The 13,141-nt window shown below is 41.9% G+C and overlaps 1 protein-coding gene across 1 annotated transcript in view; it reads left to right on the forward strand.

The window, feature by feature from the left end:
- Positions 1-13,141, forward strand: part of dnah9l (dynein, axonemal, heavy polypeptide 9 like) — a gene marked incomplete at both ends in the record, with an annotated part of 52,147 nt that overhangs the window by 17,862 nt on the left and 21,144 nt on the right. The window contains 20 exons of the mRNA XM_083990984.1: positions 669-836; positions 1,058-1,183; positions 1,256-1,363; positions 2,439-2,570; positions 3,529-3,689; positions 4,494-4,650; positions 5,207-5,352; positions 5,422-5,577; positions 5,664-5,802; positions 6,423-6,515; positions 6,630-6,824; positions 6,990-7,067; positions 7,474-7,606; positions 7,972-8,099; positions 8,296-8,444; positions 9,961-10,111; positions 10,303-10,434; positions 11,200-11,373; positions 11,455-11,659; positions 12,668-12,833. Coding sequence (XP_083847110.1) covers positions 669-836; positions 1,058-1,183; positions 1,256-1,363; positions 2,439-2,570; positions 3,529-3,689; positions 4,494-4,650; positions 5,207-5,352; positions 5,422-5,577; positions 5,664-5,802; positions 6,423-6,515; positions 6,630-6,824; positions 6,990-7,067; positions 7,474-7,606; positions 7,972-8,099; positions 8,296-8,444; positions 9,961-10,111; positions 10,303-10,434; positions 11,200-11,373; positions 11,455-11,659; positions 12,668-12,833 — 2,897 coding nt within the window. The remainder of the gene's footprint in view (positions 1-668; positions 837-1,057; positions 1,184-1,255; positions 1,364-2,438; positions 2,571-3,528; positions 3,690-4,493; positions 4,651-5,206; positions 5,353-5,421; positions 5,578-5,663; positions 5,803-6,422; positions 6,516-6,629; positions 6,825-6,989; positions 7,068-7,473; positions 7,607-7,971; positions 8,100-8,295; positions 8,445-9,960; positions 10,112-10,302; positions 10,435-11,199; positions 11,374-11,454; positions 11,660-12,667; positions 12,834-13,141) is intronic.

Here is a 13,141-nt window from a genome sequence, read left to right on the forward strand (position 1 = left end):
AGAAATTATGATGTTGCCTTCAGTTTCCCACATTGATTTTACATTAGCTGTATTTTCTTTGTTAAATGATTGAAGACTTGTGTAGGTTCGTCTTTATAAGCTTTTACAAATACCTGTAGAGTATCATTTTCAGGTTATAATTTTTTTCCCGACATAGTCTCTTATTTGTAAATACCTGAAGAGGTCCTGGTTCTGTGGGCCAAATTTGTCCTTGAGATCTTGGAAACTTCTAACCGTACCTTTACTTATTAGTGAATAGTATGATGTGAGTCCTAAGGAGGTCCAATCCTTGAATCTATGGTCGTGTTGACTAGGTGTAAATTGTGGGTCATAAGCAAACCATTTCAAGATTTCAAATGTCTTTTTTAAATTGGACTGTTTTGATACATCACTCAAAAGCTTTAATGAATTAGTGATCCATGGATTATCTTGATCAGTAAGGTGTTTGTGTAGTGATCGATCCCCAATCAACGCAGTGACTGGAAATCCTTTTCCCATTGTTTGTTCAATATTTTTCCATCTAGCCTTGTAACTAGGAGTACACCAGCCTATTAAAGGCCTAAGTTGGGCTGCCTTGTAATAGTCTTTTAGAATAGGAAGAGCTTATTGTTAACATTTCTAAAGGTTAGGAAACTGAGGCATAGTCAGTGTGTTTGTGTGTTTTCCAGGTGACCAGACATTTGCTGAAGCTCTTTGACAACATAGCAGATCTTCGCTTCAAGGACTCAGACAAAGACGGAGGAGGGGAGGAGGATGAGGAGGCAGTTGCTATAGGGATGTACAGCCGAGAGAGAGAGTATGTTCCGTTCTCTGAGCCGTGTGTCTGTGAAGGACAGGTACTGAACAACACCATTTTACTTCTGTGTGTGCAAGTACAATTGCAATTATCACCATTCAACTATCACATTACTATGGTAGAGCTATAAAAACAACTTATAAGTGTAAATATTGTCGTATAAAGTATAAATATATTTGTCTAGTGCAATAATTTTAAAGGTTTTTCCAAACATTATAACATGGACTGCTCCATTTATTGACTTTTTGTGTCTTTCTTCAGGCAGAGTGTTGGTTAAGTGCCTTGGAGAGCACCATGCGCTGTACGGTTCAGAAGGAGATCCAGGAGGCCGTAGCTGCCTATGAAGACAAACCACGAGACCAGTGGCTCTTTGATTATCCTGCACAGGTATGATTGTGTAATATGTGCCACTTAAACTTTACAAATATGGAAATAATCAATTCTTCCTTCCTTTCATAGGTAGGGTTGACTGGTAGTCAGGTGTGGTGGGCCACAGATGTGGGCATTGCCTTCGAGAGGGTGGAGGAGGGATTTGAGACGGCCCTCAAAGACTACAACAGAAAACAGGTAGCGCTAACACACTGGGAAGTTATTGTTAGGGTGATGGTTGTAGAGTCGACACTGTTCAGTCATTGTTCTGTCTTTGCTAAATGTTGTTCGCCTGAACGTGTATTTTGCTGTACAGAGAGCTAAACACTCTCCTGACCAAACTTCAAAGAACAGGCCGCTGTGTTGACTTGAGTTGTTTAAAGCAGAAGTAAGTGATATATTTGTGTTAATATAAGTCTTAAATAGTTATATCTTCCGACAGCAATCACTTACATAGAGTGTTTGGACTGAAACACGGGTCTGTCAGTCCCTCTGCTCTGCTCTGAGCCGAAGAGAAAACATTTATCGTATCCTACAGTTTTTATCCAATGAGGAGAGAGAACGGCATGCAGGGCTGTGTGTGCAGCCAAGGAATGCCGTGAATGTGGCGACGTAGCGACGAGGACTGTTATGGTGCGTTCAAGGAAACTCGTATTTTTCCGACCGTGAAGTGGTACCAGTTCGATCTGGTACGAGTTCACCGGTCGGAAGTTACGAGTGGCCGTTATAGTGACTTTCACCGGTAAAACAGGTCGGAAAAACACGAGTGGGTTGCCTGGAACGCTACAAAGTCGTAAGTTGTGACTTGAAGCTGTAATTTACGATTTCAAAAGCCTGCCTGGAACGCAGCATTAGCGAAAACGACCGGACCACTTACTTCTGCTTTAATCAGGAAAAGTGTAAAACTGTTGACAAAATTAGAAATAACAAATTACAATGTTGCATCAATATAACAAATATTGACAAAACAAATATTGTCAAAAACATACTTATATACATGCACAACAAGAAATATTACAGAAAACATGTGGAACTTACAGACGATGCCTTTTAGAAACTGTGAAGGCGTGGATGGAAAAATGGCTGCCGCCGTGTGCTCCTGGTAAAATTTTGGAGGGAAAAAAAGCTAGGAGGAAGTGATGCGGAAAGGAGTGACATCACTTCCTGTCTTTCTGAGGTTAACAAAATAAAATACACCCAACAACTACTAGGGTACAATAATAAACAAATCTAATACCATCACAGTCATGTTTGCTGAATTCTGCTTTTCTAGATCACACAGCTAAATTCACTGATCCACATGTTGCTGGGAGATCTAACACCCGGAGACAGACAGAAAATTATGACTGTGTGTACCATCGATGTCCACGCTCGAGACGTGGTCGCCAGTCTCATAAGTCAAAAGGTAACGCGAACATTAGATCTAGTTTTACACCAACAGTTAGAGACCTTCATGTTGCTGTTAAAGGATAATTTCCGTTTTTTACAACCTGGACCTTATTTCTAGCATAAAATAAGATCATTTTACTCACCCAGAAACTTTGGTGTCATTTGGAGTTGTTTTGACGAAATTAGCCCCAGTGGAGCGGCGCGTATATCCGTATAATGCGAGAACACGGGGCACGCAATGCAGCCTCTAAATAACACATTATCCGCTGTAAAAATTCGTTCATTTCGCCAATATTTTGTTATGATACACTAGTGCTATTCCCCTCCGAGCCCGTGGTGGCATGTTAACAACATGCTGCGCCTGTAGGTTGACTACTAACCTCTTATCTGGATGATGTCATCTCCGACCGCTGCCCGGCGCGGCTAACTTGCTACCGCTAATGCTATGGTTCGTTTCTGCGTGTTTCTGACTTGTCAGAACAAAATGAGCAGCTGGATGAAGTTCAGCTTCCACAGGCTTCCTCTCCTCAACCTGGACTCACTAAAGCTCCGGCTAGTTGAGCTAAAAATGGACCGGAATGCCGAAGCAGAATGATTATTATCATAATGAGCCGGGCAGCGGTCGGAGATGACATCATCCAGATCAGAGGTTAGTAGGTCAACCTACAGACCCCGGGTGTTGATAACATGCCACCACGGGCTCGGAGGGGAATAGCACTAGTGTATCATAACAAAATATTGGCGAAATGAACGAGTTTTGCGGCGGATAATGTGTTATTTAGAGGCTGCATTGCGTGCCCCGTGTTCTCGCATTATACGGATATACGCGCCGCTCCACTGGGGCTAATTTCGTCAAAACAACTCCAAATGACACCAAAGTTTCTGGGTGAGTAAAATGATTGTATTTTATGCTAGAAATAAGGTCCAGGTTGTAAAAAACGGTAATTATCCTTTAACTGTGAGTGTTCTCTTAGGTGACGACAGGGCAGGCGTTTGCATGGCTGTCCCAGTTACGTCATCGCTGGGATGATGAAACCAGACACTGTTATGTTAACATCTGCGACGCCCAGTTCCAGTTCAGCTATGAATACCTGGGGAACACGAACAGACTGGTCATCACTCCTCTAACTGACAGGTACACATACACAGGGCACAATATGCTACCAAGTGTACCTCGTTCGTTGGCCTCCTGTGATTTAAAGGAGCATTATCGCAAATACAGCAGTAATAGCATAAAACAAACTGAAATATGCAAAAGATGGGTCGGGGGGAGCCATAACTAAATTTACAAAAAAAATCGCCAACAGTATAGTGTCCGTGGGGCAAATGCAGCATTTGTCTTTGTTATGATCCAAGCCGGCCCGGCGCTTGCTGCGTTCAATTGCACTGGGAACTCGCAAATCCGACCTCCGAACCGGACAAATGCAACAGTAAATTGTAATGTAGCAGTGTTAGGCTGCTTACAGTCACTGAATCATCCCACTGCGATCTGCACGTCACACCAACGATCATACATTTGTAGGAGGAAGTTGCAGTTGCTGTTGTTGCCGTTGTTGTGGTTGTGCGCGAGTAGAGCTGCCTCTTCCACTAGCGAGTTTTCTTTTTCCTTTCCCGCGATTGCACGTTCATTCAGCCTGGTGAGGGAGGAGGAGGGAGGAGGGGGGAGGGGGGAGGAGGGGGAGAAGGGGAGGACTAAACGAGGCTCCTCTCTCTCTCTGACAGCTGCCCGCTTGTTTATATCTGATATGCTCCGCCTGGCTCCATCTAGTGGCCGAATTAAGAATTTGGATTTGCGATAATGCTCCTTTATTAAAGGCAGAAAATACAATCATTTATTCCTGTATGTGACCACATTCAACAACAATGAATCCAAAGTTATCACATTAGTATCTCATCTGTTTCTATGATATTTTCTATACCATAACTTTTCTTCCAATAGATGTTACATTACCCTGACGCAGTCCCTCCACCTGACTATGAGTGGTGCCCCCTCAGGCCCAGCTGGCACCGGTAAGACCGAGACCACTAAGGACCTCGGCCGCTCCCTGGGCATCATGGTATATGTTTTCAACTGCTCGGAGCAGATGGACTACAAGGTAAGCAAGCAAGCAAGCAAACTTTATTTATATAGCACATTTCATTCCGTGTGGAAGCGCAATGTGCTTTACAGAGCATTCCACAGGGCAATTAAACCAGCAAAAACAATAACAATACTAATAATAATGGGCCACCAAAAATTAAAAATTAATTTAAAAAAATAAAGATAGTACAGTAAAAACAGTAAACAACAATAAAAATCAATAAATAATTAAGTAAATAAAAAGTAAAAAGCAAAAATAGTATAAAATAGAATAAAAACACAGTTAAAAGCAATAAAAGCATAATACTAGACTTCTGAAAGGCACAGCTAAAAAGGAATGTTTTCAGGGTTTTCTTAAAAGATATTAATGTTGGGGCGCATCTGATGTGCAAGGGGAGGCTGTTCCATAATCTTGGAGCATGATAACTAAAGGCAGCCTCACCAATTTTCGTGCTGACCCTGGGAACTCCACAATGTCCATGAATGTGACATTTACATCATTTATTAAGATCACCCTTACTCTCTCTCTCTCTCTCCCTCTTCCTCTGTGTGTCCTTATCGCATTTCTTCAGTCCATAGGTAACATTTACAAGGGTCTGGCTCAGACAGGCGTGTGGGGATGCTTTGATGAATTTAACAGGATTTCAGTGGAAGTGTTGTCTGTGGTGGCTGTGCAGGTCAAAACTATACAGGATGCTGTACGCAACAAGAAGCAAAGGTAGATGTAGAAATAATAACTTGCATTGTAGACTACACACTTCTTTTCCATGATTTCTAAAAAAAAAAGAAAAAAACAAAACAACTCTGTGCTTGACACTGTCCATAGGTTTCATTTCCTGGGAGAGGAGATTGAGCTGAAGCCAACAGTGGGAATCTTCATCACTCTGAACCCTGGTTATGCTGGCAGGGCCGAACTCCCAGAGAACCTCAAAGCTTTATTCAGGTCTGATATAAACAGAAATTTAGAAGATAAACAACTCCTGTTGAAGATGGCTGATTAAAACCAAAAATGATTTGTTGACTCTTAAGACCCTGTGCCATGGTGATCCCAGACTTCGAGCTGATCTGTGAGATCATGTTGGTGGCAGAAGGCTTCATAGATGCTCGTCTGCTTGCACGCAAATTCATCAGCCTCTACACACTTTGTAAAGAGCTGCTCTCCAAACAGGTAAGTACATAGAAGCAATTTGTCAAGACAGCGAAGCTACAATAATTATCCCCTTTGCTATTTTAAGATGCGTCTCCATGTGAGCACAAGTCTCTGGTGTAAAGATGTTGTTAGTTTAATTCAGCCAGAGAACTCTAATATTAGACGAGAAAGTATGCAACCCTACATTTCTAGACATGATTCAACTTTTGGCTCCACTTTAATTGTAGTGGAAAGAAATGCACTAAGTGGGGCTATGACATTTTTTCCTGACTTTGAAATGTGGTTTGCCCATTCATTAGATGCTCACCATGTCCCTGGCTGACAAGATAATGATTAATCACTGCAGCCTTTTTATTTATATACCACTTTAATCAACTGCGTTGTGTATATCATGGTGAATTTACAGTATATGAAGAAAAATAACAGGTGCTCTTGAATAAGGTTATCATTCTTTCACTTTTTTCTGTTTTCAGCATAATGTTCAGGCTAATAACTCTTATGTGCTCTATTATCCATATAATTGCTCAATTTATATTGGCCTCCCAGACTTTCACTAAGCATTAATGCATTCATTTAAAATGTTATGTATTGTCATGCTTGTTTGATGACTTCCATACCCCTATTCCTTTATCTGTCAGGATCATTATGATTGGGGCTTAAGGGCCATCAAGTCAGTCTTGGTTGTGGCAGGATCTCTGAAAAGAGAGGATCGTAGCAGGCCTGAAGAGCAGGTATGCATCAATCTTCATCATTCACACTGAATCATCAAAGAGTGTACAGTATTTTCCACAAATTTGAGGAAGTACATTTGTTTCACAACATGGAAACGGTCATTTTCTCCCCAGGTGCTCATGCGGGCATTGAGGGATTTCAACCTGCCAAAGATAGTGACCAGCGACGTGCCCATATTCCTCGGGCTGATCAGTGACCTGTTTCCTCAGCTGGACGTGCCCAGGAAAAGAGACCCTGAGCTGGAGAACGCTGTTCGCCAGTCAGTCAGTGAACTGCGGCTGCAGCCTGAGGAGAACTTCATACTTAAGGTGACGAATGAAGATGAATGAACTGTTCATTGATGTGTTTACAGGAATTTATGCTTGAGAATTATAGTTTAGGTCTATGATCTGTCAGAAAGAAATGTAAATGCGTAATTAATAGTGTTTATATGATCATAAATCAAGTATGATGCAGTGTTTTTGTTTCTCCAGGTGACCCAGCTGGAGGAGCTGTTGGCTGTCAGACACTCTGTGTTTGTAGTTGGCGGACCAGGAACTGGAAAGAGCCAGGTTAACCTCTTTATAGCCTCTGTATCCCAAACTACATACATAGTTTACAGCATATCTGTATTGTATATGTATGTGGTTTTGTGTGGTTGGATGGACAACACACAAAGTACTGTTTTGTCTCATACACTGTTATTTCAAAGCCATTTTATATAAGAGGGGAACCTCACACCCAAGCACATAGATTTTTAATATAAGACTATACTGTTATGTTAGGAGCTTTTTTGATTTATTATGTCCATTGTCCACTCAAATCCACTGCTGCAGAGTATTCTTATAAGGGAAAGGTTGAATTTCACTTTTCTCAAATCTGTTACCATCCAAAGTGATAATTAGAGATTTTCTGTTATGGAAACATGTGGTGCACATGGTGTCATCATCATGGATTAACAGTGTGTTTATTCATCAGATCTTGAAGACACTCCATAGAACCTATGCAAACATGAAGATGAAGACTGTATGGAGCGATATGAACCCTAAAGCTGTGACCACGGATGAGTTGTTTGGGTATCTGCATCCAGCTACCAGAGAGTGGAAAGATGGTGAGGATTATACAAGGAATCTAATAATAAATAAGTGATGATCAAGGGAACCAGTGTTTCCTCTAAATTTTAGGTCACTGTCAAGCGGGAGTTATTTTGGTGCCAAGACCATAATTTATTCCCGAGCCTCTTCTCAGAATTAATTAGAATTTGTAATTTTTTTCTGGTTCAGAGTCGGCTCTGCTTTGAATAGTTTAGATGTGAAATAGTTTGACTTTGATTCCATTACATGGGTTAGCTTTAGGACAACATTGAATAGATAGTTTGTGACATTGCCCAAGTGATGGTAGGGCACCAGAACAAATGTTAAAAAAAAAAAAAAGGAATATATGCAGTAATTGCTGTTTTACTCTCCACTACATTAGGTCTCTTCTCCTCTACCATGAGGGAGCTGACCTCAGTGGGCCATGATGGACCCAAATGGATTGTTCTGGACGGAGATATTGACCCCATGTGGATCGAGTCTCTCAACACAGTTATGGATGACAATAAGGTGAAAGTCTCTTTTTCCTCCGTGACATTTTCCATTTTTCTAATGCTGCGATTTCAGTTATATATCAACACACCCAGACTCCAAACAGCAATAAAGAGTCTTCATTCATTTTGATCATGTTTTGCAGCCACTGTGTATATCTCAGTATATGCTGCTTAAGCTCTGTCAAACCTCATTTTTCCACTCCTGTATTCAGGTACTGACTCTCGCCAGCAATGAGAGGATCAGTTTGTCGTCCTCCATGCGTCTACTGTTTGAGATTTCTCATCTGAGGGCTGCTACTCCAGCGACCGTGTCCAGAGCAGGAATCCTCTATGTCAACCCACAGGACCTTGGCTGGAGCTCGTGAGACACAAACACACACACAGACACACGTTTAAAGTAGGGCTGGGACTCGATTAAAAAAAATCAATCGAATTAATCAGAGGCTTTGTAATTAATTAATCGCAATTAATCGCATTTTAATCGCATATAAATATTTGACTTGAGAACAGTGAGAAGCATTTTTTTTCCACATGGATTTTAGTATACCATTGAATGACTGAATACATAAGCTTAAGCATTCAAGGTGGTACTTAAAGCAGATATCAGCTTCACGGCCGTTTCGGCTAATGCTGCGTTCAAGGCAGGCTTTTGAAACCGTAAGTTACAGCTTCAAGTCACTACGACTTGGTAGCGTTCCAGGTAACCCGTAGCTCGTGTTTTTACCATCCTGTTGTCTGTGAAAGTTCCCTATAACGGCCACTCGTAACTTCCGACCCGTGAACTCGTACCAGATCGAACTGGTATGACTTCACAGGAAGGAAAAACACAAAGTACGAGTTTCTTTGAACGCACCATGAGTTAGCAGCCCCCGCCCTTGTCAGGCATCAATTGGTCCTCGTGCTACGTCACCACATTCACGCGCATCCCTTGGCTGCACACACAGCCCTTCATGCCGTTCTCTCTCCTCATTGGATAACACTTGTATCCCACAAGGAAAATTTTCTCCTCGGGTTACAGCAGAGCAGAGTGACGGAGAGACTCGTGTTTAGGCTGAAATACTTCATGTAAGTGATTGCTGACGGAAAATAGGACTATTTAGGACTTATATTAACAAAAACATTCCACTGATATCTGCTTTAACCAAGACCAACAGACTAGGGATGCAAATGATCGATTAATTCATTAATCGACATTTGATACATACAGATTAAATGGTCTTTCCTAACAATACACTATGATGATTACTGTAGTATTTAACTAGGCTACTCAAATCACAGTAGCATAAACTGATTTGTTGAACTCAGCCTGATGTAAACATTAATAAAAGTCAGTAACCAATCACACAGGCAGCTCCATGTTGTCCCTGTGTGATGTTCAGGGACAGGTCAGGACAGTCTGAAGACAGAGCTCTGAGGGTGAAGTCCTATCATAATGAGATGAGCTGCACCTGTGACAGTGACAGGTCATAGATATAGCGCTGCAGCTGAGCAATTAGCGCGATATAGCGCATTTAGCGTGCGCCGTGTCTGTGTATCTATGTGCAGGCAGAGATCAGAGATGGTGTTTTAAATAACCATGCTAGCGTTTCACCAGCTCTCATCTCTGCCAGTCAGCCTCTCAAACTGCCGCCTCTCTCGTGTGCGGGCGCACCGCATGTAGACACACGTGAGAAAAAAAAAAGAAAAAAAAAATGTAATAAGTGTGATTAAAATGCGTTAATTTTTTTAACGCGTTAATTTTTGTGTAGTTAATTAATCGTAATTAATGCGTTAAAGTCCCGGCCCTAGTTTAAAGTCATCAATTTCTATTTCGTCACTTTTCTGAATTTTTTTTTTTTTTTTTGGTTAAACTGTGCTGTCTTTATTTATACTCTCAGTTATGTGACAAGCTGGATAGACACCCGCCAGGCCCAATCAGAACGGGCCAATCTCACCATTCTCTTTGATAAGTATGTGCCATACTGTCTGGAGCAAGTGCGCTGCAATCTGAGAACTATCACCCCCATACCAGAGAACAGCATGGTGCAGGTGAGGACACACAACAGCCTCATTTTGTATCTTGGGCAAGGAGTCTTAATCACTGTCACATACCTCTGGCATCGTCTCAGAGTTACTCAGCCAGTCGATGAATGTCGGTGTTGTGTTCTCGTATACTGTCAAAACTGTGTCACTGTATCTTGTATAACCAATTATTGCACTGGTGCGTTTTGCTCAATCAGACGCTGTGTTCCTTGTTGGACTGCCTGCTGACAAAGGAAAACACTCCGGCCGACTCTCCCAGAGAACTCTATGAAATCTACTTTGTCTTCGCCTGTGTGTGGGCTTTTGGCGGGGCTCTCTTCCAGGATCATGTGCGTGGAGACTGAATGGTTGCTGGAAGAAATACTTTGTGTGTTACTATCATTCTTTTGCTTGTAATTACTTCATTATAGTCTACTTGCCAGCCCATAGGGCCCCATTGTGAACCCGGAAATGTTGAGTACCCCAAAGTTTTATGTTAGAAATATATAGTATGGGTCCCCAGTATTCAGAAACTGCCGGATGCTAACTTATATTGGGCAATTAGCACAATTGACATAATTAGCATAAATTAGCATACTTTCCTATATGGGCAATATTTAAACAAAATTGACTTTGCTGATCTGGGCAATATTGGAGTGGTTTTAGGGGTTATTGATGATGCTGAATCCATTTCTGACATTTTCAAAATTCAAAATGGCTGTCTAAACCGGTAGTGACCAGATTTAAACCGCCAGTGGGCCGATTTTGATGGATTTCAATCTGGTCCCTTCCGGTTTAGACAGCCATTTTGAATTTTGAAAATGTCAGAAATGGATTCAGCATCATCAATAACCCCTAAAACCACTCCAATATTGCCCAGATCAGCCAAGTCAATTTTGCTGAAATATTGCCCATATAGGCAACTATGCTAATTTATGCTAATTATGTCAATTGTGCTAATTGCCCAATATATATAAGTTAGCATCCGGCAGTTTCTGAATACTGGGGACCCATACTATATATTTCTAACATAAAACTTTGGGGTACTCAACATTTCCGGGTACTCATTTTTGGCAAGTAGACTATTAATATGTTCTCCAATACACCCATTTCAGCTGAATGACTATCGTGCTGAATTCAGTCGCTGGTGGTCTAAAGAGATGCGGGCAGTGAAGTTTCCCTCCCAGGGCACCGTGTTTGACTATTACATCGACTCTGAGACTAAAAAGTTTACTCCCTGGAGCGAGAAAATGCTGCCATTTGAGCTGGAACCCGATGTGCCGTTACAGGTGTGACCAGAATCGCAGTGCATCGTATTCACACTCAGTATTAACTCATGCTTTAGTCAAGTCACTTGATATCTGTTTCAGACCGTCCTGGTTCACACCCCAGAGACCATCTGTCTGACATACTTCATGGACCTGCTGCTCCAGAGAGGCAAACCCATTATGTTAGTGGGCAACGCTGGAGTGGGCAAGACCATCCTGGTGTCTGATAAAGTCGCCAAGCTGAAGGAGGACTACGTGGTGGCTAAGGTCCCCTTCAACTATTACACCACATCTGCCATGCTGCAGCGTAAGAATCACAGGAATCAGAACAAATATTTCTTGAATCTCTGAGCTTTTTTTATATGTTCTATGTTAGCGCAAGAGAAAATTTACTTTATCTATTAAAGCAGAAGTAAGCGATCCGGTCGTTTCCGCTAATGCTGCGTTCCAGGCAGGCTTTTGAAACCGTAAATTACAGCTTCAAGTCACAACTTACGACTTTGTAGCGTTCCAGGCAACCCACTCGTGTTTTTCCGACCTGTTTTACCTGTGAAAGTCACTATAACGGCCACTCGTAACTTCTGACCCGTGAACTCGCACCACATCGAACTGGTACCACTTCACAGGTCGAAAAAATACGAGTTACGGGCTGCCTTGAACGCACCATAACAGTCCTCGTCCCTACGTCACCACATTCACGGCGTCCCTTGGCTGCACACACAGCCCTGCATGCCGTTCTCTCTCCTCATTGGATAAAAACTGTAGGATACGATAAATGTTTTCTCTTCGGCTCAGAGCAGAGCAGAGTGACTGACAGACCCGTGTTTCAGACCAAACACTCTATGTAAGTGATTGCTGTCGGAAGATATAACTATTTAAGACTTATATTAACACAAATATATCACTTACTTCTGCTTTAATGTCCAATTTGCCATGGCAGTCGTGTTTAAATAGAATAGTGAATCTCTTTATTCAGATGCCCTTGTTCTGTTTCAAATCTTCTTCTATTCTAAATGTACGACAGAATATACTGTGCGAATAGCCAAAGCCAGGCTACACAGAAGATTTTGAACCTGTGTGAACTGTGTGTCACAATGTATTACATCTCACTATAGTGCCTCGCCGCATTTGCCTATAAATAGTTGTTAAATTTCACAGCGCTCACACAACAGCACAAGCTCTGACTCGTTGATTTATCCTTGTATTTTTAATTCTCTTGCTGATGCAGTTTCTCTGCAATTCACACATTTTCTGTGTTGAATGAGTCATTTTCTCTGCCTTTCATGAACTGTCTGTTTCATTACATGGACCTCAGGTGTCCTAGAAAAACCCCTGGAGAAGAAAGCTGGTCGTAAATTTGCCCCTCCCACCGCTAAGAGACTCATCTACTTCATAGACGACCTCAACATGCCTGAGGTGGACGTTTATGGGACCGTCCAGCCGCACACACTCATACGCCAGCACCTTGACTACAACCACTGGTAAAACAACTGATACACACATGAACACACACATATTCAAAGCCCGGATTACTGAGCCTGAAGTAATGAAATGTGAATTATACAGCCCCCATGCTGTTTGTACCAGTCTTTGGTGAGACTCCAAACCCCCCCAAGAAAACAAGGGGAAAACTAATTGAAAACAAAATATTTTATTCATTCTACCTAATTGCATCTTGTTTCATTTCAGTGCAGTGTGAATCTCTTCTGCATTTTGCTGCCGTTTGTGATGTTGTCCCTCTCCTCTCCTCTGCTTTCTGTTCCACCATGTTTGTGTGTCTTAACTGATC

Source organism: Trachurus trachurus (assembly GCF_905171665.1).
Source record: "Trachurus trachurus genome assembly, chromosome: 17".
Lineage (NCBI taxonomy): Eukaryota > Metazoa > Chordata > Actinopteri > Carangiformes > Carangidae > Trachurus > Trachurus trachurus.